Below are 26665 nucleotides of genomic sequence, written 5' to 3'. Positions count from 1 at the left end.
CCAGCCGCACTCACTGAAGTGGTACGCTACTACATACTAAATGCTCTACTCCTTTCACTGTACTGTACTAACGTAATTTGAATAATGAATTCTCACATGTGTGGCTTTTGTAGCGTGACCAGTCCTCGTCCAATATTTTGTAGATTTCGTAAAATTGTTTTTTTATGATATTTTAATAGACATAAATAGGAGCTCAAAATATGCCAGTAATAATAAAACATTTAAAAGAATGATGCTACGATATATTTCTTCCAGAGCCGTGCACGCTTCTGGACGGCAAATCGGCACAAACATAAGGCCTTATACTCAATTTATAATATAGATATTAGATAAATGTGAAAGAATTACGGTTGAATCGAGGTCAATTTCAGAATCATACATCACTTGCAAATTTAGAGATTGATCAAAAGCAAGTGGTTTGTAATTATGAGAAGCACAACTTATCCAATGTACGCAACCAGTCACTAGTAATAAATGTAATGCTGGTCTTCTAAAGCAAATACTCAACATCAACTTTATCAATCTGGGTTTTCACAGCTATGCAATACCAATTCCTGAGAGATTTCACTTTATCATTAAATTGTGCCATATTCCTAAATCTGTTGTTAAATTTCATTGCATTAATGATTGGTCAGTGGTTAAAGTCATTTATCAATATAATATTTTATTTTTTATATTATCTACTTTTCTTATTTATGTAATTCATTATGTATTATGTCATTTTGATCTTGTTTTTTTTGCTGTAATATGTTTATTCTTTTTTTGTCTGATTCCTCGATAATACTGTACAGTAATGTTCAACATTTTTGGAAATCTTTGTAGGGCTTTTTGTTATATATTTTCTTTATCTTGAAATTGAAATTAATTTTGTAATAAATAATAATACATATGTCTAACTCATGTTGATTTACATTCGCGACATTCAACAGAAACTTTTTAAACAGCAAATAATTAAAAAAAAAACTGTTTACAAGATTGTAATTAATACTGGTAAATAAACTGATAGCCAAGTAGATTGCAGAGCTGAGTACTGTATTAACAGATAACGAAATGAATAGATAGATTGGATTGAATGTGAGGATGAATTGTGAGATTTTGGGGCTGAGACCGGTACTTTTGGAAAGTAAAAAAAGAAAGAATAAGAAAAAAATGATCGGCCAAAATGCCTCTGAGGTTATTTCCGGGCATCTAGAACACAAAAATTTCGCAGGGGCATGCCCCTGGACCCCCTAAGGTAGTATTATCTCGATCGGCCCCACTTCGCCTTCCCCTTTTTAGACATCTCTGGTCTTTCCAGTTGGGTCCTTCTGAATTGGGCAGTAGGCAACACCGGGAGACAATGTCCTACTCTTTTCCGAAGAGTGTAATGCTTATTTTAATGTACACATGGGCCATAATGCACACGGGACCAACGGATTAAACGTCTCATCCGTTAGACGGTGCGCTATTGTAACTTGTATTTCAGCCCTCCAGCTGGAATACATGGAGAGCAGCGTTGGGAATTGAACCTGGACCAAGAGATCTCCACGGTACAGCGCACACCCAGTGGCTACCACCATCTTAGCCGACTGAGCTAGCTACTGTCTTTCTTTGTAAATGATAGATTGGTACAGTAAAATAACCAATAACAGTGTTTTAATCAATTAATTTGAATTCATTTTTTAATTCCAAGTATAAATATTGGAGTTAATACTAAAATTTTTTTCCCTGACGTTTCACCACTACTGTACCTTTAGTGGTTTCATCAGACTGGCAGCCCAATTTTAGTAATATTTTATTAATATTTTTTTTAGGGGTCTTCCCCTAGTTTACCAGTTTAGTTTGTTTATTCAATGCTAGTTGATGTTAAATGATACAGTATCATGTTTAATATGAAATATTGTAGCAAATCAAAATTAAAAATCATTTTAAAATTGTTCTCCATGCCTCATTTGGTTGAGAATGATAGTCGTTTAATCATTTTCATATTTTAGTTTATAAACTACATTATTGTAGATAAAATTGATTTAATCCATTTTGATAATTTTCATAATCTTACTCTTTATAATCTGCTAATAGGTATCTCTTGTCAAAATCTGTTTAATCCATCATAATTCCTTTGATCCTACTGAATTATAACTGAGGATTAGAAAGCTTTAATGCGACATGACCTAAAAGCATTCAGGATCGCCCAAGCAATTATGTGTGAAATGTTCCTGATGACTTAAGGCTCCTTAGGTTACTGAAGAGTTAAAGTAATACATTGAAAGGAAGCAGTTGGAGATTTGATTGGCAGGCATTGCGTACTTGTGTATATAGCTACCTATGACAGTAAACTATGAAATCAAATTTTGCACATAGTAGTATGATAATAGTAAAATTAATATTAATTTAGGAAAGACATATTCAAGGGAGAGAGGAGGCTGTTTGCCTGGGCTCCCCTAATTTTTTCAAAAGGGAAAATAGTTTTTTGTAAAAAGAAAATTACTGTACATTTAAATTAATTGCTATATCCTATTATCTTTACACAAATTTGTTGACCTTGGATAATATTTTTTGATGTATTTCTTTGACATTAATTAATTATACTAGTGTTGATTTCCAACCTTCTTTTAATACCCCCTAAGTCTAGGGGTTTTCTTCCAAACTTCTATCCAATTTGATATTATTCAAATTTCTGAATTTACAAAATAAACTACATTAACAACATGACGTATTTATAGTTGTTAAAATGCAAATAAATCTATTAAATTTATTTATTAAAGCCTTTAAAAAATTGACTATTTTAAGCATTTGATACCATCCATTCTTTTTTGAGATTATTGTTCTGTTGATTTTGGACTTTTACAAAAATAGATCATTTTTTTATGAACCTGTGTTTTAGGGGGCGGGGCTTCAAAACCAAAGATGGTCATAAATTATGAGAAGTTGATCCAGCAATTGTGGAGAGGATATGAATAGTGCTACAGTGTAGCCTGAGTCAGTATACACGCTATGACTAGTAGTACTCCCCATGGAGATAAATTTCACACGGAACATGAATGTACTGTATAATGTTGTTTGTAATGCACATTTTCCTTGACCCTTTACCATGTTTTAATAACATATTTAAACTATGAAAGTAAAAAATATTAAAAGGAAATAACATTATAAATACCAGGAATTGCACATGTTTTGAAGTATCTAATCCAGTGGTGTTTAATCCTAATAAAAAGGAATAAATAATAAAAAATATTATATTTACTATATGTATTTTATATACGAAACATTTAAAAAAGGTGTAATTATTTTGCTCATAGAAAAAAACTCATTCAATAATGGAGCTGGGCTTCTTTGATCTAGCTACAGTAGCCAGTTAATGGAGCATTCCACAGTATTTTTTGTTGCAGCCTTGGTGGGCCTCTTTGATCAAGCTAGCCAGTTTTCAGACAAGGGGTATAAACACCCACTGTGCTCCAGCCTTGGAAAGTGCACTCTCAGTCTCAGACAAAAAGCTTTTTCAAAGCTAAGAGTTCTCCGACAGGCATTCAGGATTTTTCTGCTGTGGAATCTGTTCCCACAAACCTCCTACTGAAGTCGCATTGTTCATTTTTCCGTCCCTGTGTAAGAAACCCAAAGAAAACATATTTTGTATTTATAAATGGATTGGACTTTATCCACCTACATTGTGTGGTAATTTGATCCAGATTCTGAATCCAGAAGATGTAGTTTTTATACAATGAATTATAAAATTAATTGTTATTGGAATATGTTTTAAAACATGACCCTCTGTTTAGTTTTCAAAAGATAACTCACTGAGAAATTTGTAGTATTATTAAACTCAGTTAATATTTATAAATAATTATATAATAATGCCCCTATTGGGAAAAATAATATCTATTTGTGCATGTGTGAAAGAGAGAGAGGACAGTAACATCCCCTACCAAAAGCAAATATTTAGTTTTTGTATCTAAATATTATTTTTGTGATATACATATTTTAGTTTTATATTTTTACATTAATGTTTATATTTTTATATACACAGAAATTGAAACAAGGGAGATTGAAGAAAAAGAAACGGTGAAACTGCCGTCAAATGTAGTGCAGGAGGAACCTTTTATTGCGCCACAAGAACTGAAAATACCTATGGATATGGAAGTGGTAAATACTTTTATTATTGTAATCATTATAATCATCATAACGACATCATCATCTTAATCATCATAATCATTATAATAGCATCATTATCATCATATCATCATCGTCTCCATCATTATCATGAGTATCATCATCATCATTATTTCAGCATTATCCTCGTCATCATTATCACTATCGTTATCATCAGTATCATTATCATATGCTTCATACTTATTATTATTATCTGCACTTACTTGTCATATTAGACACCCTTATTTTCATCGTCATTAAAGAACCACCACCATCATTATCATTACAACCATCATAATCATCATCGGTAATCAGTATGATATTAAGCATAGTCATTACCACAAAAAAAAAAAAAAATCATCATCTCTACTACCTTTATCATCATCGTATTTTTTACATCTTTACTTTTGATATTTTCCTTTCACCACTACAAATGAACACCCTTTGCAAATAATAGAACCTTCCACTCCAGTCAGACTAAGTTTCTAATAATTAGGCCATTGACCTGAAAAACTGGATTTCAGTGAACAAATTAAATACAATATTCCATTGTTTTGTGTACAACAGTCAGTTGCGTTTTAACAATCTCTTACAATAATCTTTGAAAGCAGATTTAATATACTAAATAAGATATTAGATAACAAAATTGTTTATAACTGCTGTAACTTTATATATCTTTATGACTTTCATTAAAAATATTTTTTCAGTCATAGAGCCCAATGACACTTATTAGGCCGGCCTAGGGCCGGCCAAGGGTCGCCTTAAATTACGGCCGACTCAACTTCATTTCCGTTCACAGTTATTGTTTTAAGTTGTATTAAGTCAGTCCAGGGCCGCCTTACGGACGTTCTCACTTCTTCTTTTGGGCCAGGTCGATGAATTGCAGGACAGGAAGTTGAGGCGATCGCATTTTGATGGCGGAACGGTAAATCACAACCTAGCATAAACACATGGAATTCGCGCGAAACATGGACCTAATTTCAAAAATTCTCCTTATACTTTTTCGATTTTTAAAGCGGATAGCATTCTGCTTCATATTTATGGCGACGATAATTCTTATAATAACCATGACCTATAATTAGCGCAGTTCGATTTTACTCTGTGCAAAGCCAGACTCGCGATTTCGAAAGTCCATGACTATATTGTAAACTGTCTATATAGGCCTATATTGCTGTCAAAGTTTGGCCACAGACCGGAGACACTGATTGTGAATAAGTAGCATCGAGATCTATCTATTTAGCGATAATAATTATTTTCATATTAGGTTTATTCACAAACAATTTTTGACGCTTTTTAGAACCAGGTTCGCTCATAAGAAAAACAAACGATTATGTTTTTTTTCTATCCTCTGGGTCATGTGAGTAGCTTCACGAACGTCGACACAAAACGCACGTGGTTGCTGAGGATGATGTTCACAGAAAAAATGATACCGCTATACAGTGTTATGATTTTAGAATATAAACTTGTTAAATTAATGTGTGCTATACAAAAACGGGGTTTCTTGAGCTTGTAATAGGCCAATATTTTTTTTATCTACTGGAATTCTTTAACTGTAGAAAAGAAAGTCGTCATATGTCAAACTGCCCATACGTAAGCTTTGTATCACGTGGTATTCCCCATGCCTACAACTTGGTTTGTGATGATGCTTATGCTTCGCACGGAGGCTGTGAGTAATAATTAGTTAGGCATGGAGACCTTATATAAAAACTTGTATTCAAAAACAATAGTTCAACTAAATACAAATTACTTTACAGCTTCCTTAACAATTTTATTTCTCAATGGTGTTTTTTCGCGCATGTCTGTTCGATTGAATGTTGTGGTTAGATAAGATGTCAAAATCGAGCAATCAGAGCGAACTTGGACTGGCTGAGGTTCGGCTTACGTTCAGATATAAAGTTGTCGGCCCAGGGCCGTCCCAGGGCCCACATTGCAGGACCTTAACCGACTAAAAGTTGGATTAACATTTATTGATTGTTCACACTTAAAAATTGCCGGCCCTGACTCTTAAGTGTGATTGGGCTCATAGAATCTGGTAGACACCTGACTAATTCAAGTAAATCATTTATTTAAAAAGATTGTATATATTTATTTACCTACAACAAAGTTAAAACAATCTACGGACTGTATGAGCCAGTTTAAGATCTACAGAAAAAATAATTAGGAATATAGATATCAGTTGATTGGCAAAGAAAGTAATTTCTTGTACTTTAAATTCAAAGGTAAACATTTATTTAACTTTATATACTTAATTTACAAATAATATGGGAATTAAGCAATTACAACATTGAATGTTTTAACTATCTAGTACACTCAATACAGACGGTATTTTATCATAACTCCATTTTACATTTTCTTATATTTTTATAATAAGCTTGACTGACACCATCAATATTTTCTATTGTATTAGACTTCGCATTGAACTTAAAATTAATTGGCGGATTATAAGAAAAAATAATAATTTATGTTAAATATACGGGGAGTGTCGGGCAAATATTTCAGGGCCTTCAGAATTTTTGTAGGTACAGTATCTGAAGTGACTCAAAAAAACTGTGTCACACACAATCAAAAAGATATACAACCTTTTAATCTTTAAGTCCATTAGCTTCCCAAGTCGCGAAAAAAAAAAACAACAATGTTGTATTAATTGTTAGCTTGAATGTTAACCTTCTATAAATCTTGACAAGTAATAACATAAATGGATAAAATTTATACCTGTCATATCACTGCAGAGTGTTTTTAACTTATATAATTTACTATGACTCACCATATTTTTCATTTTAGCAATTTGCAATGTTGCATGTGACGTCCCTTACAAAAGTGGTGACTGATCTTTTCCACCAGATAATTTAAAGCAAAGCAAAACTAACAAAGAACTCCAAAGTAACTCATCCTCATTGTCTGTCACACGGATTTCTTTGTTGCTATACCTTGAATTTTAGCATTTCATCTTTCCTCAATAATTGCATGTCTTACAAATGAAAGCTGAACATGTTACATTTTCCACAACCAGTCTACAACCCAAGCTGTGAACATATAGATAGTACAACTGTTTTGTTGTTACCCCAGAATTTTGCATTTTGTCTTTTCCATATTTACATGTGATGTAAATTAGAGCAGAATCTAGTAATTGAACCTTAGTAACTGAAATTTTCCGTTGAGTTGAACATTACCTTCTCTGCACCCATTGTAAAAGCTGTGAATATCTACTGTAGATACCATGGTACAACTACTATTTTGTTGCTATCCCAAAATTTTGCATTTTATCTTTTCCAATATTTGTTTGTTCTGTAAATTTAAAAAGAACTTAATAATTTAACCTTGGTGACTGAAATTTTCCATTGAAACGAACATTTTTGGTCTTCACACCCATTGCACAAGCTGTGAAGATCTAGATTTATTAGTACAATACTAACATTTGTCATTGATTTGTTGACATCACCACTGTACAATACAATCTTTATTGGACATCGCATTTGTATATGTACATGTTAGACAATACCTGCATCCAAAGTATAAAAATACTGTATTCTAATTTAAAATTATTTAAATTTAAATTTATGAGTACTTATATGTAAATAAATTAATGTAAAAAAATGAATCAAATATCCTTGAGTTCACTGGTTGTAGGTTTGATATAACTTAGCATGAACTTAGCTTGAAATATTCATAAACGCAAATGAATATAAAGATTGTGATCATAAGTTATGATTACTTAAATATAAATAGTTTAATAAAACAAAAAAATAAAACAAATACCATTAGGTTCACTGGTTAGAAGTTGGCTTGTTAGCAAAGTGGACTTTATTGTCCTTTAATATAATAAATGCTTCATTTTTATAACTTACTCTAGCATGAAGCCAACTGCAGTGATTATTGATGCAATTGTTGTTTTTTTATGTTGATAAACATAAGATGACTTACATTATCATTGTATATCATGCAACTAAGAAATTTATCTTTCATTATTATATAACACCTAAAATTGACTTTAAAATTGAATGCAATCATTCAAAAATCAATTGATGACAGTATGTGTAAAAAATGGAACAAAAACGTACTGTAACATCTAATAAAAAAAAAGCAATAGTAATAAAGTAAATTTAAAAGAAGACAATAACAAAATAATTAAAAATTAAAAAGTAATGAATTAATGAAATATAAAATGAATACCAGTGTGTTAAAGAGTATGGTATGCAAGAGGCAGACCTATCACACAGTGACCCATAGTTAAATGTGTATTTATACTATAATTTGACTAAGAAAAGTGAGTGCTTTGGAAATCAAACCCTCATGCTTTACAGTTACATTCTGACGCTTTACCAACTGAACTTTAATAACCACTTAAGTTGGCATTGGTTCTTCCAAGCAAAGTATTTTAATTAAGAATGTCCTGTTATTGCGAAAATGAATTTTAATGTGTTTATGAAGTATATGAACAATAAATTAAGTATTTTGCCAGCTTTTCTTCAGCATCAAAAATACAAAGTTTTTAATGTTTTTTCTTACAACCTGTCTTTCATTATAACAAATTTATGGTGTCTTGCATGTTTCTTACTTTCAGCCTGCAACTGTTAAGATGCACGCGTTTATTGAACGAACAGCTAACTTCATCAGTTCAAGAGGAGCGCAGATGGAAATACGAATCAAGGCCAACCAGGCCGGAAATTCTCAATTTGATTTTCTTAATTTCGACCACTACCTCAATCCTTACTACAAGCATCTACTAAAATTAATAAAATCGGGGCATTATCGACCAAAGGTGGATCAACAAAGACCCCAGAACAAGAGCCTCACCAAAGAAGGTATGCTATGCTCTTTCTTAGCGATAATTGGACTTTTCTGCTAAGCACCAACCCTGGGGTATAGGTGCTAAAGGTCCCACAAAATAATAGCGTAAAAGTAAATGTGCGTTTGTGAGACTAGAAGAACCTTCATGGCACTGTTCTGAATTGTTGGTTAAGTTTGACTGACATTCCGGAAAGGTTCATTCTGGAGAGGTGGGTGGGGGGAGTCAAAGAGTAGTAGTAAATTATGCTCTTTAATTTAAATGCATGCTTATTAAATGCTGTAACTCAATCAGTATACAATTTCTTCTGCACATATTAAGATAATGTGTACATTAGAAGAATAGTGTAAGATGATACCATATTGTAGATTGATGAGCATTTATGACCAAAAAATACATATGGGATTTTTTTGTATGACAATAATTTAAAATTGTTGAAAAATTAAAAGTGCTATTGAAATTAATAATATATTTATAACAAATGTAAACAAAATCAATTCAGTTACAATATTTATTTAATGTAACATTAGTGGTTTACGAAAAATATTCTGTCTTCATATTCTTAAAAGAAATTTCCTTCTTTTCCCCACTTTAATCACGATACTCCTCAATTATTCCTCTCCGCTTCCTTTACAATGGTGATAATATTTAATGCACCTGTTTGTCTCTTTTGTAATGTATAGGTTATATCAAAAGTATTCCTAAGATTCTATTAAATGAATTAAAATTTGACATACTTTAAATTTGTAAAAAAATGAAAGGTTACACATGCTCTTCATAGAAAGGATGACAGAAGGAAGTCTTATATACATTTAGCAAAGTGAAAAATTGATGGAACTCAAAAATTACACACCGCTTGTAAGTAATCTTTTCCGGCCCATGAATTGATTCTGGCAGAGTACTGACAGTATTAGTAGTATAAATCTGCTGATTAACATCCAAATAATTATTGGTATGGAATTTTTTTCGTATTGTATAATGATAGGTGGGGATAGCGCAATTTGTTGAGGCCATGAAAATATATTTGCTATTCTACATGTGACGGCCTGCCTACATTCTGGCTAGAAAACCCTTGTTGTTACAGCCTGCCGTCGAGCATCTGTATAAACTAACATAAAAAAATGGCCATAAAGCAGTATAAATGGAGTACTGTATATGGAGAAATTTGCAAGCACATTGAAAACTTCAAATTTTTACCCTAAGTTTTGCTTGCAACACTCAGTGTTAAATCAAATTCCAATTTGGCCTTCCAACCCATATTTTAGCCACCCCTGTTGAATATCTACTGTAAATGTGCATTTTTTAACTAAATTTATTTTCCCAATTTAGGAAATGATGTATGCAATATTAGAAATACCGGTAATGATGATAGTGGACATCACAGTGAAGACGACGATGAAGATGACCACGATCACAGTGGGTACCTTCATCCTAGTCTAGTGTCAAATCCAAGGCCGAAGCCTACCAGCATATCTGTAAGTAGTTTATGATATTTGTGTAAAGAGAGACAAGCCCTCATATTTACCTCATTTGTAGAGATAGTATAACTGTAATAGCAAAGGTTACATGTTATCAGTGGCATATCGACAGGTGGTGGGGCTAATCCGGGATGTTAAAGATTATCGTGGGGATTAATGAGTAAGTGAAGGGGTGCTCGTTAGTAAAATGAGGTGATTTTTAACTATGGTACTTGAGCTAATTTTCCTCAGCAAATTTCCATTTTGATTGAGTCTGAGTCAGTGGTATATCTAGAAGTCTTAAGATTTGTGGTGCAAGGGGGTGGGGTGTAAAGTAGAAGAGAGGGTTTGATGATTAAGTAAGGGGAAAATAGACTTACAAGATAAGGTGATATGATGTGATTTTTGCTTAGAACATTTTCAATGGGGAAGAGGAAAATGGAAATGGGGAATTAGGTTTCTTATAGTTTTAGAAGTATTAATCTTCATTGTTCATAGCTACAGTTGCAATTTGTAAGCCTTGCTATTGGAAGTGTAATGGTTTAACTTAATTAAATTTAAATCACTGTCATGGTTTGACAAAAAAAAAATACAAAAAATATTGAATGTGAATAAAATAATAATAAAAAAAATCACAATTAAATAATATGCAAAAATTCTAAAATCTGGTTTACACAATCAATAAAATAAAAATTTAGAAATGTAATTAAAATATATCTAAAACTGTACGTTCAATGTAAGGAGTTAAATAGCATATAATGCTGTATAGAACTATTTTTTTTGAAGCCCTATATTTTCGCGATTTTACAATACACCACCACTGGTATCAATTTACTGTGGATGTGTGAAGTATGATGGACTGGCCTAGCCAAGTCATCTTATTTTCAGAATAATGAATATGACATCATTTATATAATAATGCATTAAATTTTAAAGTATGATTGAATGATTAAAAAATTCTGCACAAAGAAGCAAAAATATTTCCATAAAATCTTTATTGAGCCAATATCGTTTTTATATTAGCTGTGTATGGCTTAGCATTGCTTTTGAAGACACAAGTATCGTTCAGAATTTTGCGATTTTCATCGTCATCATAAATCGCGAAGATTATAGGGCATACAAAAAGAAATGAAAAATTAAAAAGTTCATTGAATTGTAAAATATTTACACTTCCACATGTGACACAGGAAATATACATTAATTTTTCTGTTCTACTTCTATGCTGTACCTCAGGCAATACATCAACCATCGTCACAACCTGTAAGCGATACTGCACGATTACCACCAATTCCTTCAAACGTCCATCCGACGATGTACGAGATGCCTGCTGGGTACCATGACGTAGCAAGTCTACTTGCTCAGGGTTACGATCCTGCAGCGTTAGTGGCTGCAGGCTACCTACCCGTGATGGGGTCGTTCATTCCACCACCTCCTCCACCCCCAACTGCAAATTCAGGTATATATGTTATTTCTCATTATTCCTATGATTAACAATTCATAAATTTGATTGTTCTTTAGTGCAAGTGAAAAAAATGTTTTCTCTTTGCCATTAAACCATGTTGTAATCGTACATATCTGTTCCTATAGTCTGTTCAGTAGCTGCTTGCGAATGAAAATATGATACTAAATCAACAAAGGCATTTTCTTCATTTCTTATATTCCATCCAATAAAAAAAAAAAAATCATGATTAAAGTGTCTGAAATTATTAGAGCATGTTTCTTGTAGCCATACATATAGAGTTTTTTTCAATAGCCACTTGCCAATGCGAGGGTAAAAATATAATATATAGTTATCGGAAACATTTTTCATTACAAAATATTCTAAGGATTTGAGGATTTCAGCATTGCATGCCATGAGAGTTGCTTGAAATAGGGTAATTGAATAATGGTAATTTTCATATTCCTGTACATTAGCTTAAGTGGATCAGATTTCAGTACAAATTGTGATACCAGCATATTGACTTCATGTGGAAATGCCGACGTCCATAAAAAAAAAGAAAAAAGGCCTACAAAAACTTTGAACAATGAAAACTAATTATTTTTTCACTTGGCCTTAATTTAATACTTATTGTTAATAATTATTAATGTCATTATTGTCCAGTGGATTATACAGTATTAATTACATTTATAATAAAAATAATTTGTTTAGCTCAAATGTGATAATGATATTATTAAGCTTTTAGTGATTCTATGCATGTAGAAACTTCTGGATTCAACCAGCAGTAAACTTACTCCGGTCGAAATTTGAAACCTAAAGGCTACGAGTAAATTTATAACAGGATTTTCTCTATTCACACTTGTATTTTCAAAATATTTATTATTTAAAGTTATTTTAAATTTCATATTTAAATTCAATAGATATGATGAAGACTGTGTATATTTCTTTGTTTCATTCATTTCAACATATTTCCAAACTTAAGATGATAATACTACAGTTATTCCTCTATTTAATACTACAGTTACGCCACTATTTTTTTTTTTTATTTTATGTATTTTTTGGATTACATTTAATAGCTTGGCCCTGTGGAAGGACAGTGATGCCCTGCTGGACAGGTCCCCAGTATAAAGAATAAAGAAATTAAAAAAAAGCAAAATTGGCAAATCGCAAGTTGCCTTAAACTAACAATCAACGTTTTAAAATTTATAAATACCATTTTTATATAACATAAAATGTAACAACAGTATATTAATTTTTTATTTATCTAAGTATTCTATCAAGTCATGCTCTACAGCTATTATTTTGTGAATTTTGAAATAATTTTCCCATTTTTTTTTTTTTCTAGATCATGGCTCCCAAATTCAACCATATATGTCAGTGCCACAAGGAACGTCATTTGCACCACCCCCTCCCCCACCTGCCCCGCCTCCACCTTCCGTCTCAAATGTGACTCTTACACACACTGAATTAACTACCTCAATAATCACCTCTCCTGCAATATATCCCCCTCCCTCAGTTTCAGGTGTCTCCGGGACAAGTTCACCAAGTGCTATTCCAAGGTAAATATTCTCAAGAGTTCCCCGTTACTAAATAGGCTAATTCATAATTTGAAGTGCGTATGCGCATATCTAAGGTCAATCAAGGTCAATCGAGATAAAGTTTTAAGTTTTGTGTATCTTTGTCGGTTAAACTTGATATGGGCATGCGCAGTCAAACTACAATTTTCAAATGAAATGTATAAATGCTAATAAAGTTTAAGTTATTTCAATGAGAAGTGAATAATAATGTTTGCAAAATTTTTTATTCTAAAAATATGTATATAGTTTTATACCACTATAATTCCTCCAGTATAAGTCCACCCTCTTGAACCCACAATTTCTTGAGTGGGTGGCCGTAAACAAGTGCGTGAAAATAATTATAACAATGAAATAGTCCTAATTGCAGTTAATTTATGTTGAGTTTATATGTCATTAAAATACACTAAATATTTACCAATTATTTTAGAAGTGTAAAGGTTACATAAATTTCTTATGTAATAATATTAATAAGTAATAATGTTTCTGCTTCAACAAAAAAGAAATATTTATTGGTATTATTACATAATTTATTTGATAACTTTTACACTTGTGATAGACATGTGTAATAGTAAAATAGTAAATGTGATCGTTTTAACCTAAAATATTTTGTTCAATATATTTTATGTGCATGCAGTATACCTTCCACCTCTTAAAAAAAATTTACCTACATTAATTTTGAAACTTTTTTATAATTGTACAGAAGTGGAGTTTTCGGTTCTGATCTTATGTCAGTCAGCATTTGTAAGGTCTCATGACAAAATGATTCTCATGGTTAGAAAATCAAAAGTATTATATTTGGGTGAATCATATTATAAGATTTAATTTGGTCTATGAATGTCTTCCCTAGGATAAGTAGATCTAGAAATGTGAGCATTTAAATTTTAGGTGTATGACAACCATATTTTGAGAAAATTGGCCTCAAATGTGAACTAACCTGTACAAATTATAGGACTAGAATCACTTAATATGTGTCTTAGTAAGAAAATTCAATTAAAAAGTATACAATCATAAAATATGAATATCAAGTTATTCAAAAACATCAAAATCAAAATGTTGAAAAAAATTAGACAATATAATTTCACAAATACTGCGTTTCATTTCTTGGTGAGACCTCACATTTATCTTATAAGAACCTAACATCTCAATTTAGTTCATTGTTTATTTCAAGTAGAATATTTTACATTTAATTCTACAAAATAGTAATTCTTTTATTGTGCAAGAATTTTCTATTGACATTGCACCCACATAGTTTAATTTGAACTTAATTACTTTTACACCATTTCTTTCTTTTTTTTCAAACATTTTTTTGGTGGGGTGGGAGGGGATAGGGCGTAGGCCAACTGGCTATTCACTGAATCTGCTCCTGCAAGTTAACCGTCCACACACAATTTGAAACCCTTGAACTTTTACTTAGTATCTCAAAAACAAACGATTGTGCCTCTTGATTTCAAGTGTATACAGGCCTATGTTATTGCTACTAATAATAATAATGAGCTGATTGATCAAGCAGCAATAGAAACTACCAGTGAAACAGGATAGCTGTACATGTTTATTTTTAATGCCTTTGGAAAATACTACTAGATTGCATTGCAGCATATAAAACAAAAGCAAGCATTGTTAGTGAAGAAGCTGAATATGGAATATGCTGAAGGATACTATATTACTCTCGCCTAATGTATTTTCTAGTTTTGTACAGTCATTAAGTAGAATAGAGATAATAATGTCTGAGCGATTTTATCATAATGATATGTTAAAAGAGAATCGTAATTCTATACCATAATTGGTAAGTATAACAAAAGACTCTATTGAGTGTAAATAATAATTAGACCAAAAGAAACTGTCACCCAAACACAATGACATTTTTAAAATCAGGGTTGGTCTTTCTGTCATGATTTTTTTTGTTATAGGCATAGCCTTTATATAGATAAAGGTAACCGCCCAACTGGAAATGTTTGAAGCAAAATATTATACCCAAATAGTTAAAAGTTACTACATATCACCTTATTTTGAAAGTTAGCACCCCCAAACTTGATCATTCATTGAGCCCCCCCCCCCCCCACTTTCATCTTCGCATCAGCCATCTTATTTCATGACTCCTAGTTAAGTTTTAGACAGCACAAGCATTCTTCCCTTTCCATGAATTAATGTCTCAAAGTGTTGGCATCATTGGAAAAGTAATAATCAGACATAATGTTTAACTTCATGCTCATGAATATTCAGCAGTGAACAGATAAATGAAACTGAAAATTTACACATTACCAGGTACCCATTTATTCTACAACTTGCCTTCGTCAAGGACATAAGTGAAAACGAGCATCTGGGGACTTGAACCCTTGCTATTCCAGGTAGGGGCCTGAATTACAACCACTCTGTCAAACGATCCAAGAGTATCTGAATTCCTAATGAGGATAATGATTTTATGGCTGAGGAATGGCGTTTTCCACTCGCTATCTAAATCCACTGGGTTGTGTTTATTGATAGATTAAATATTAGATTATATACCGTCCTCCAAATTAACAACCTACGTAATACCCCTGTGTACACGCCGTATCTGTTTCAAATTTCATAATTCTTAATCTGTTAAATGGTGATGAAATTTAATGTTAGAACTCGACAAGATTAGAATTTTCTTTCGTAAATTGATTAGAATTTAAACATTACCCGTCCATGGAGAATTATGTATAATATATATTACCTGAGCTATAGTATCACCTTACAGGTAGGAGCTGCCAGTGTATCAGTTGAGGTTAAGTTTTTAAATCCCATGATACCTTTTTTTGATAATATCCTTGGGCAAAGGCACTTAATCCAAGTAGTCTCTGTCTAACTCAAAAGTGGGTGCCTGGTAGGATTGGAATGCCAATATGGTGATCAGTAGCTGCAGTAACATGGAATACATTCCCAAGAAAGCTAGATGCATTTCACTGGTATTTGGTGTAATCACTGAACCAAGAGAGGCCTTTACATGAGTTAGGGAAGACTGATATTAATATTACTGGATATTATTATGTGAAATTACATTATTATTTTTATTGTCATCACCATCAATTTCATCATCATTATTTTTCTTATTCGTGTTTTCTTGTTTTCAGTGGTGCCGACAACAGCAACATCATTCCACCAACCCCAGACATTCAACCAATCATTGATAAGATGGCAAAATACGTGGCCAAAAATGGGGAGGAGTTTGAAGCAACTGTGCGAGCCAAAAATGATGGCCGGTTTGAGTTTCTACTACCTTGGCATAGTTTCTTTACCTACTACAAATATAAGAAGAACGTTTATCTAGAAGAGTTTAAAAAGGGAGACGAGAATGAGGATGATAAACCTAAAAAAGGTAGTTTTAAGACTCATCACCAGGTGTTTCTATGGCTGGGCCAAGCTGCTTTTTTAAGCACACACCCTCAGATAAATTGAACCACCCCCACCTTGCATCAAATATCATCAAAATAGTGATTTAAATATACCATTAATATGCTACAATCCTTAGACCTTATAGACCCCCACCTCCCGTCGACCCTACCTCAGCGCTTTTCTTGCAACCCAGGATGTCTAGGATTCCCAGATCCCCGGACCCCAGGCTTTCATTGGTAATCATTTTTTAAGAATCTTTGTTAACGGCCTGGTTCTGATTGCATGTTTTTACTTATTAACACACGTAAAATTTACAAAAATGTTGTATTTTTAAGAACGTTACTGTACATCAACAAAGGATTAGCTTTACAACCATAACAAAGTGTGTAATATAAGTACTGTCCTTTGTTGTATATACAGTTATCCCTCCAATTAAAGACCACTTTAGGACCAGGGTTTCCATGGCCTTTAGCAGATTTGATCTCTAATTAGATTAGTAAAGATAAAGGCATTTGTTAATATTGGACCACAGAAAAGTGGTCTTTAATTAGAGGGAGACTTGTATTGTAATATAATGTTCTTTTATTAAATGGTAAGTATTAATATAATATATCCTGATGATGCTGAATTTTTTGAAATTGTAATAATAAACTTGTCCCTTTTCATTAGTAATTTTACTGATATATTTTCAATATAGCGTAATAAAAGAGACAAGAATTTGACTTAAACTTTGGAGTTTAACTTAAGAATATTAATTTTTTCAGCTCCGATTAGTTTTTCTATTAAAGCCAAAGATTCCGAAGAGAAACTCTTAGATCGACCCAGCGCCCTTCCTTACGAGAGCAGTGAATCCGACGAGGAGAACGAGCAAAAGGAACTGAAGACAAAACGGGTGAACTTACTTCAGGGTAAAATGATGCCATGTGTCCCCGTCCTCGACGATCCTGCAATTAAACCGATGGTCATCGACCAACAAGACGAGGTACTAAGTAGACACACGGAGAAAGAAAAGCTGGAAAAGGCAGAGTTAAGACAAGCTGAGGCAAATAAAGTAATGGGTAAGTAGATAATATATGAGATGCCAGCCAGGTGATTGATTGGTTGGTTGGTTGGTTGGTTGACAAAATAAGCCTGCACAGAGCCTGCTTAGTTATTCACCCCAAGGAGAGTCAGCCAAACACTGTGTCAATACAATCAACATTCATTCATTGACTTTACCATTAAGTAAGGAGCCAGGATTTTCTAATAGTATAATAAATATGCTAATATGTGTCTCCAAGCACAAAGTATCTTCTGGCCAGTGAACTCCCAACTTGTTATATGTAAAACAATGCATATATTTTTCTTAACTAATATGTTCATTTTTTTTTTTTACATTTGTCGGTATTGAACATGGAGGAAAAAGTTTGTATTGAAATACCTTTGTATTAGATTGAATTATAAATTAAAAAAACTATAAATCAACAGTTTGATATCCAATTAATCATGTTCCAAAATCTTAGTTCTGGGAATGGTCAACAAACCATTTATTTAAAGTTATTTTGGTAGTTTATTTTTTTAAACAATGTATGCACAATTGAAAGGCTATTACTTAAAATCATGTTTATCTTGACAGAGTGCTTTACTTTCACTTGCCAAAGTATGGCTTCAAATTTCAATGAATGACCCCTCATTTTAAAGATTACAATCTCAAGTTCCTGAAAATACCAATAACTTGAATTTCAATTTTTGCAACAACAGCCATCTTGCCATAAACTGCCTCATATTTCCTCATTGAGTTTAGAAATAATATTTGTTTCAGATTGGTAAAATGTTCAAATCTAGATAATTTTTTATGATTTAGTATCAAATCCGAGATTTTATATATACAATTGACGAATGTATCTTTTTGTATTTTAGCACGACAAAAAATAGCTGATAAACTAGCACAAGCAGCTCGAGGAAAACTTCAACAATCGTCCAAGGAACGTAACGTACAGATGGAGCGACGTAAGAAGGCTGCTCTGTTCTTAACGATGATTAAAGATAAGCAAGTTACCATGGTTCCAGAAGGTATCCTAGGTGGGTTTTTGATTGTACTGTAATTTCATGGTCATGCGTTTATTATCGTCTTTAATGGTCATGCATTTGTTATCGTGCTTAATGGTCATTTATTTGGGATCGCGTTTAATGGATCCCATATTTATACAGTAAATACATTTAATGGATTACACATTTAGGTATTGTCTTTTCCTGTGGATACAAATTTCCCAGAAAACATACTCATTAAATAACTTTGACAGTAGTGTGAGATAAATAAACAATTATTTTCATTTGTGCACACTTTTTATGTGATCATTTAGTTTATTAATTCAGTTGAAAGTGCAAACATCCTGAGCTTAGAGAAGTTGCAACTCAGACACTTAAACATTAAGTTGCAGGTTCAAATCTTATGCTGCTCATTTTGTTCATTTTTCAGTGAATTTTACAAAAAATATCTGCCCACACTATCAAATTGTATGTGATCAGTTTGTGTGCTATGCCCATATATGAACATAATAATGTCATATTATATCCAAATATGGGCATAACAGATTTATTGTCATAAAATTTTAGAGTGTGGACAAAGCCTAATAAGCCATTAGAATAGTTGCGTATAATACACTAGTGGAAATTTATTGTACAAGTTGAATTGGGTCTTTTGCATACAAACCTAAAAAAGATCAAGCCAACCGTTAGGCAAATAACATGGGGAGTTGCAGGGACGATGTCACGATTGACATATATAATATGTAAATTTATTATTAGTGTCTCACTCAATCAGGATTATAGATGCGAATCTTCTATGTTTAATTGACTGTTCAGTTAAGCCTCGCCCCTTGGATGATGTTGGTAAGGTCTCTCAAAACGACAGCATTAACATGTATAAACACATGCTTTTTTGGGACAACATGTGTGTTTGTGGAAGTGCGTGTATTCCTGGCGCCGTTCTGATTGGTCAGTTTTTCTGAGTTTGATTGACATCCCGGAAAGGTCCCTGGTGTGGTTTATGCTCAGCGATCATGTTTGACTGGGAAAATTCCATAGGGAGTGGAGGAGCTTGCACGTGTGTGTTTGGCAGTGTTCCCAGTGTAATGAAGGAAAATGCATGAGGCTGTCAGTGCAAACTGCTGTAAGAATGCCAAAACATAATTATTAAGGATGTCTCGCAACCTAACAAAAAAAATATAAAAACATCACATTCTTGTTACTCATTCCATATAACATTCAGTTTCTACATTGTATACAATCTTGCCTGGACTCTCAAATATTAGTATAAGACAGGCCTTTTAAATGTATTATGGCCAGTAAATTAGAGAATTCCATAAATTTTTTGCGATTATTGATGCTATTATCAAGATCAAAAATTTACTTGGTTGAAATAATTTTGGTAAATACGTTTTAAATGATACCTTTGCTATGTATATGGTAAATTATAGATAACCTGTTACGATAATGAATATATGAGGTTTGCCATCCCTAAACTAGCATACTATCGCTAAATATTAAACCGATTAATTAGCATAAAAATTGTGTACTTAAGTACAGGGAAACCGTAATACTTTTACTCATAACCTTGGTAGTAGTCAGTCAATTCCATTAAATGACCCATCATTTTAATTCTTCTAAAATAGAGATTAAGAATATATTAAAGTAAATTTTCTGGTTTCGGTCACTGTTTCTGGTTTTGCCATGGCAAGGCCCCATATGTTACAGGTGGCTAAAAATGTACAAAGTGGATGACAAAAAAATATTCATTACCATTTTTTTTATGGTATGTGATTACCTTCCAATTAATATTGATGGTAATGGTATTGTTATTAATTTCATTTTTATTAATATAACTACCTAAGAAATAGCTTTCAAAGTGCAGGTAACCTCAATTGTTATCAATAAACACAACAATTAACAAAACAGATGTTTGTCATATTGTAGGATGTAAAGTTAAGCCTTTGGAAAGAATTAGTTTAGGTTGATTTCCCTCATGTAACTCAATGTCTGTTAATTTCAATTTTTTTTTCTTCTTGTTTTTGCAGACCAAGTTTCATCAACAAAAGAAACGAGTAAAAGAAGTTTAAGTCCGAAACCTAGACGATTTTCTAACCATTCACGATCAGTCTCTCCTGTACGATCACAATCGCCATCTACCACTTATAAAATGTCAAAAAGTCGCGAGACAAGTCCTGTTAGGAAGAAGAAACGATCACGTTCAAGGTCTCCGATAAAACGTCCGAAGTCCCCGTCATCTAGATCCCACAAAGTAGCATTCAATAAGTAAGTAGTTATTACATAATTAATTAAAGCTAGGCTCTGGAGAAAATATTTTTTTGGATATATTGTACTAACTTGTATTTGAATTCGTTCATTTCTTTCTCCATCAGATTACATAACAATAACTGCTAAAAAATTGTTTTTGTTCCCATAGCCATGTCTTATCTGTGCATATTTTTGTTTTAATGTATAGTATATTTTTGCTTTTATATTGTTATTTTTATGTACTTGATATTTTTATTGTATGAGATTGTTGCCTAAAATGAGTTTCCACAAGGACAAAATAAATCCGAATCTGATTTATCTAAGATACAAAAAGATATAGAAAAAGGTGGTTATGCCCCTTTTTCCCCAGTTTTTAAATATTCAAAAATCAGTATCATTTATTAATATTTAATTTATTAATTATAAATTATTAATAGTAGCTATTCAGGTAGTGCTTTAAAAAAAATATATTTTACATAGTGAAATATGGCTACCAATCAAGTTAATATCATAGACATTTTATGTTTACGTAGGTATATCATGCAAATGACCTAATGGTTCATAACGACAGGGTTACAGGGCTGTATGGACTAGTACACAAGGGTAGAATGACACATCAAAGGATAGAGAAAAAACAAAAAAAAATCATAAACAGACTGTGCTAACAACTAAACACCTTAAAAAAACAGTTTGGCTTTGCAGATGCTATAGTTTAATGTTTCCATCTTTATTAGATTTCATTTTAAATATTGCCCAACACGGGTAATCCGCCACTTGCAAAATGGATTAAGAATAAAATATCAATATATTTTTTCAACGATATTTTGTGAGGGTGGTCCATCTAGCCAGATGTGTGTTTATGAATGTAAAGGTACAGAAATACAGAAATCAGAATGAAATAACACATTAGAATCACAGGAAAAAAATAACAATAGAAAAAAAAACAATAACAACATCATTGATAATAAAATGTCAATAAAAGTGTAGCAAACAAATAATAAAGCCTGAGCATATCATGATATGTGAAGGGAGTGGGAGGTAATGAAGAAAAATAATGATTTCAAACAATAATCAGGATCAGTAATAGGAATAATGAAAATAATAGTAATGAAAATATTAATGATGAAATAATGGAAAGAATAACAACATGGTGCTTGTATAATTATATACTTTGCATATCATATAACAGACAATTGTGTGTATTACATCGACAGGATACATTACGCACACGTCATAAAGCGATGGGTTCTGTTCATATTGCAGCCACTGCAATGATAATCACAGTGTTATGCTTCGCAGGAACTTTCATTACTTACCTCTCTGACCATCCACATCACAATCGTTTTCAATTACTGTGTTTGACACATGTAATCTTTACACTTTGAGCGCACACATTTTGGCACTAATATGATATTTCCTACCAGGAAGTGAATGACCGTACCATCATTCACTAGCAATGAACTAGACAATACTAACAAGACCTTGGTATTACTCTACGCATGCTTATCCTTGCAAAGTGCATGTCGTGTAAACACTGGCTGTTTTGCTATTGTTGCGATGTTTCATGGGTGATATCTTGTGATGTCACAACCCCAGGAAGGTGTGACGAACTTGGGTGTGTACCATATTTTGCAACCATTTTTTTTTGGAGCATATATTCTTCAGTCAAGTGTGTGTCAAGTAAACACAAAGTATTTTGGTGCAGCAATAATAATTACACTTATAGTACAATATTTATTTTGCAACGGATACTCGTTTACCAATACGGGGCTCTTTTATGAGGCCCATTTTGAAAGTGAAATAAATTAATGTACAGGTATATGACATTTTACCTTGATCAGTATATGACAAAAATCTAAAAATTAACTTGGCAAAATTAAGCAATGTCACTGCAAAAATTCTCTACTTTACTCTCTCTTAAATTAGGATTTTTTTTTCTTTTTCGAAAGTGGTAATATTTCTTGTTCTAAATTAGATTATTCCATAAATGGGAAGTGTGATATGCCCTTTCTTTATATTGTGAATTAGTCATGTTTAAATACTGGTTATTTGTTGATCTAGAATTAAAAATATGATACAGTAGTTTTAAACTCTGATACAGTGACACTCTGCAACATTGATGCTAATTTGTGATGACATACCTTTTGGAGTGTGCTAAAGTTTTTAAGTGTTTTGTTTTCTTTGTTTCTTTGACCTACATTTCAACTTGAAGATTGCTGAGCCAACTTCTGCTGACGCATCAACACAAGTGGGGTTGTAAGCACAGTTCCTGAAGAAGAGTACAGCTCAACCCTTATTTGTTGATATACGTGTGTCAGAGTTTCACCGTTGTTTTGCTTTTCCAAGTTGTGGGAATGTCAAGACTTTTTATGTCCCAGAACAGATCTAGTACAAAGTGCACAAAGTCCAGTTGAAGTCGGTAAAGACCAGTTACAAGCAACGCGGTCACTAGCAACTGGATGGGAATGCATAGGAAACGTTACCTTGTTGTTTTGAATCCAAATTGACATCTTATAATTAACGTTAATAAATTGCATGAGTTTACGCCCTTCATCATTACTTAGTAATGGTTGAGAACTTTTAAAAACGTATTTACTGCAATGTAAAAATACAGAAATTTAGGTTGATACAATAAAGTCCACAATTAAACTTAAAGTTACAACCATTAAAACATTGGTTGATTTTATTGTGTTGCCACACACAAAAGTAACCATTGCATAATAAGTAAACAAGCTTATATGCGTTAATAAAAATGTAAATCAGGTACAAAAAATGTTTGATGGAAGGTGTGTTTAAAAACATACTTTTAGGCATAACCATCAATTTAAAATTAATATCAAGGAAAACAAGTTATTATGACACAAAAACATAATTAGGTGGAAAAATACCTGGTTTATCATAAAACATAAAAGCATGCCAGTAAACAAAAATTAAACTAAGAAATTCATAGCGAGTCTACAATCATCGACAACATTATCATCATAATCAATATCTTCATCATCATCATCATCATTATCATCATTTCCACCGTAATAATTATTATTATAATCATCATGACCATCAATATTATCATCATCATCATTATTGTTACTATTATCATCATTATGCATTCAGTACATTACTGTACAGAAAAGATAGAATAGAACAAATTACAATTTTTATAATTATTAGGGTTTATAATTAATAATTAAATTACAATTTTTAAAGAAATATTTTATACATTTCTGTCACAACATCCTGTAAATCTTGGGAGGAAAATTGATGCAGATTCTCTTGGTTTTGAAGTATTATTGCAGGCTTTACATCGCATCTACTGTTGGCAGCCGGTCGATTACCTTTCGTATGTTGTTCTAACAAAGACCAGGAAATTTAAGTCCAACGGCAGCATACAGTAATCCGGAATCTAACCTAACCCATATAATGGAGTATCATTGCTTCAGAAATGGTTCGAATAACATTATCACAACCTGCTTTCACTGTCGTGTGTAATAGTCTAGTCAACAAGTTACTCCAGGTTGTGCATTGGCCTAATTCTTTTCATGTTTTTTTTTTTTTTTATGTTTATGTTAATGAAATAAAAATAACAATATAAAAATTGAAATATTATGAGGTTACATAATTTGTCTAAGCCAATCACAGAATAAACAATTTGGGGTGTTGTTTTAGTGGGCGTATACAGAGGAATTACTTTAATGCTAGGCCATAAATTTTTACCAAGACGCCCACTGATTATAATTTTAAGATAACGCTCAAATACTGTGAAAAGCCATATTGATTCATGCAGGAACGAAATATTCTATCAATATGCCTTCCCTAAGTGTTCTTGAAGTGTGCATCATATATTATTATTATAATATTATTATTGTTGTTGTTGTTGTTGTTGTTGTTGTTGTTGTTGTTGTTGTTGTTGTTGCTCTTGTAAATTCATATATAGTCTAAGACTTGTTTTCATCTTGTTTTTGTAGGCATACCAAGAAGGATAAAGTAAATAATCGTTCACGTTCACCATCACCGATTAGAAGTGTTAGAAGATCTTCTCCTTTTCGGCGCTCTGGTAGCGTAGGCAGTTCGGTGATTAGTAAATCCAAAGCAAGGTAAGAAGCATGAGTGATTCATTGGCCTATATAATTGATTATTATAAATCTGGCAGACAGCACTTAATGTACTTGTCGGTATTAAATTCAAGCCTGATTGTTTTGTGTTTTTTTTTATATTGTAATTTAAATGGAAGTAAAGAGAGCTGCCGTGCATCAAACTCAACATATTTATGTTTGTCTATTACGTTTTATATGGCAAATTTGTATGATTTGGCCATGTACTGGCATGATTATATTTTATCACCCTTCAGATACAGACTCAATTTTATATGTCCAATATGGAAAGAGCAGAGAGTACATTTTCAAGTCATTAAAATTTCTATGAAATAATATTAAATTTAAGAATTTCATGTTTTGTTTAATAATTTAGTTATTTTATGTACTAATAGTTAAGAATCTTAATTCGTTTATTTCAAATGATTATTATTCAAATATTATATTATTATATTATTTTATATTAAATATGGAATTATTTTATTATTTTAAAATTTGCAGGTATATAATTTCTAATATTAACTCATTTGAATAATTTTCATAATTTTTTTTCTTTCGTAATTTTATTGTTTGAATTTAATTATGATATGGTTGATGGAATGATGTATTGATTTTGTTAACTGTCACTTAATCTTTATACTTTATAATGAACAGTCAATTTTATATTATATGATTTCCTTTCAGATCCAAGTCACCAACGTTTAGTATGCAGACTTCTACAACGATCAAATGTACATCTCCTACAATTCCCCAACTACAGACGGCTGCAAATCCCACACCCACACCTCCCATGCCCCCACAAACGTTTACGTAAGTAGGAGGAATTTTGCTGATGTTAGATTTTTTGTGATAAAATATAATTACAGTGATCAATTTTAGGTTGAAAAATACCAAGATGTTTCTCATACCACATATTACATCTTTGTCCCCATAGTAATGTTAATATTATTTTTATTGCTTTTACTAATAGTGTTGCTAGTTCTAGAATAAAGTACAAAATTCCAAAAGTTCCATTTCGAATATCGTGAGAAACAATATAGTGGATCTGTAGCTCGTTGGTTAAGATGCCTGCCTTCTAATCCCAGGTTCCTGGGTTCAAATCCTGCAACAGCACAGGATTTTTGCTCACGACTAAAAAACATCTCCACTCCCTAACGCTCGTAATGAGACTTAGCTGATAGAGCATCACATTATTTCATCTGTTTAAGAGGTCCCCTGAATATCAGCGTACCTTTTAGGATATGCTTGAAAGGTTAACTCTATAAATGTGGTTTTAAAAAAAAAAAAAACAACTTTATAAATTTTTTTGTATATATATTGTACATCTATTGACCTAGATAACTGTATTGATAATTGTTTTACTAATTAATAATTATGCCCAATATTATCATTTTTCTACAGTGCAGAAGCAAGCTCCCAATCAGAAACAACAGAAAAGACAAATGTAAGTTAAATTTTTATGAGTTTATAGGGGTCCCAATTTGGGAAAAGTTTCTGTAGGGAGGTCAGTTTAATAGGGGTTTCATGTCTTATTGCATGTTTGCAATGCACAACATTGGCTT

The 26665-nt window shown here is 32.2% G+C and overlaps 1 protein-coding gene across 1 annotated transcript in view; it reads left to right on the top strand.

The window, feature by feature from the left end:
• Positions 1-26665, top strand: part of LOC117105218 (splicing factor, suppressor of white-apricot homolog) — a gene marked incomplete at its 5' end in the record, with an annotated part of 63964 nt that overhangs the window by 29065 nt on the left and 8234 nt on the right. Inside the window, 12 exon segments of the mRNA XM_033246293.1 lie at positions 4004-4119; positions 8687-8927; positions 10241-10386; positions 11602-11824; positions 13152-13365; positions 16476-16720; positions 17502-17795; positions 18637-18798; positions 20793-21030; positions 24978-25106; positions 25788-25913; positions 26505-26547. Of these exon segments, the coding sequence (XP_033102184.1) occupies positions 4004-4119; positions 8687-8927; positions 10241-10386; positions 11602-11824; positions 13152-13365; positions 16476-16720; positions 17502-17795; positions 18637-18798; positions 20793-21030; positions 24978-25106; positions 25788-25913; positions 26505-26547 (2177 nt within the window).

The sequence above is a fragment of the Anneissia japonica genome, unplaced genomic scaffold (assembly GCF_011630105.1).
Source record: "Anneissia japonica isolate Jap-2015-1 unplaced genomic scaffold, ASM1163010v1 scaffold287726_len2788222_cov184, whole genome shotgun sequence".
NCBI classification, from domain to species: Eukaryota; Metazoa; Echinodermata; class Crinoidea; order Comatulida; family Comatulidae; genus Anneissia; species Anneissia japonica.
The sequence above is the reverse complement of the archived record's forward strand: the minus strand, read 5'-3'. Positions and strand labels throughout refer to the sequence as shown.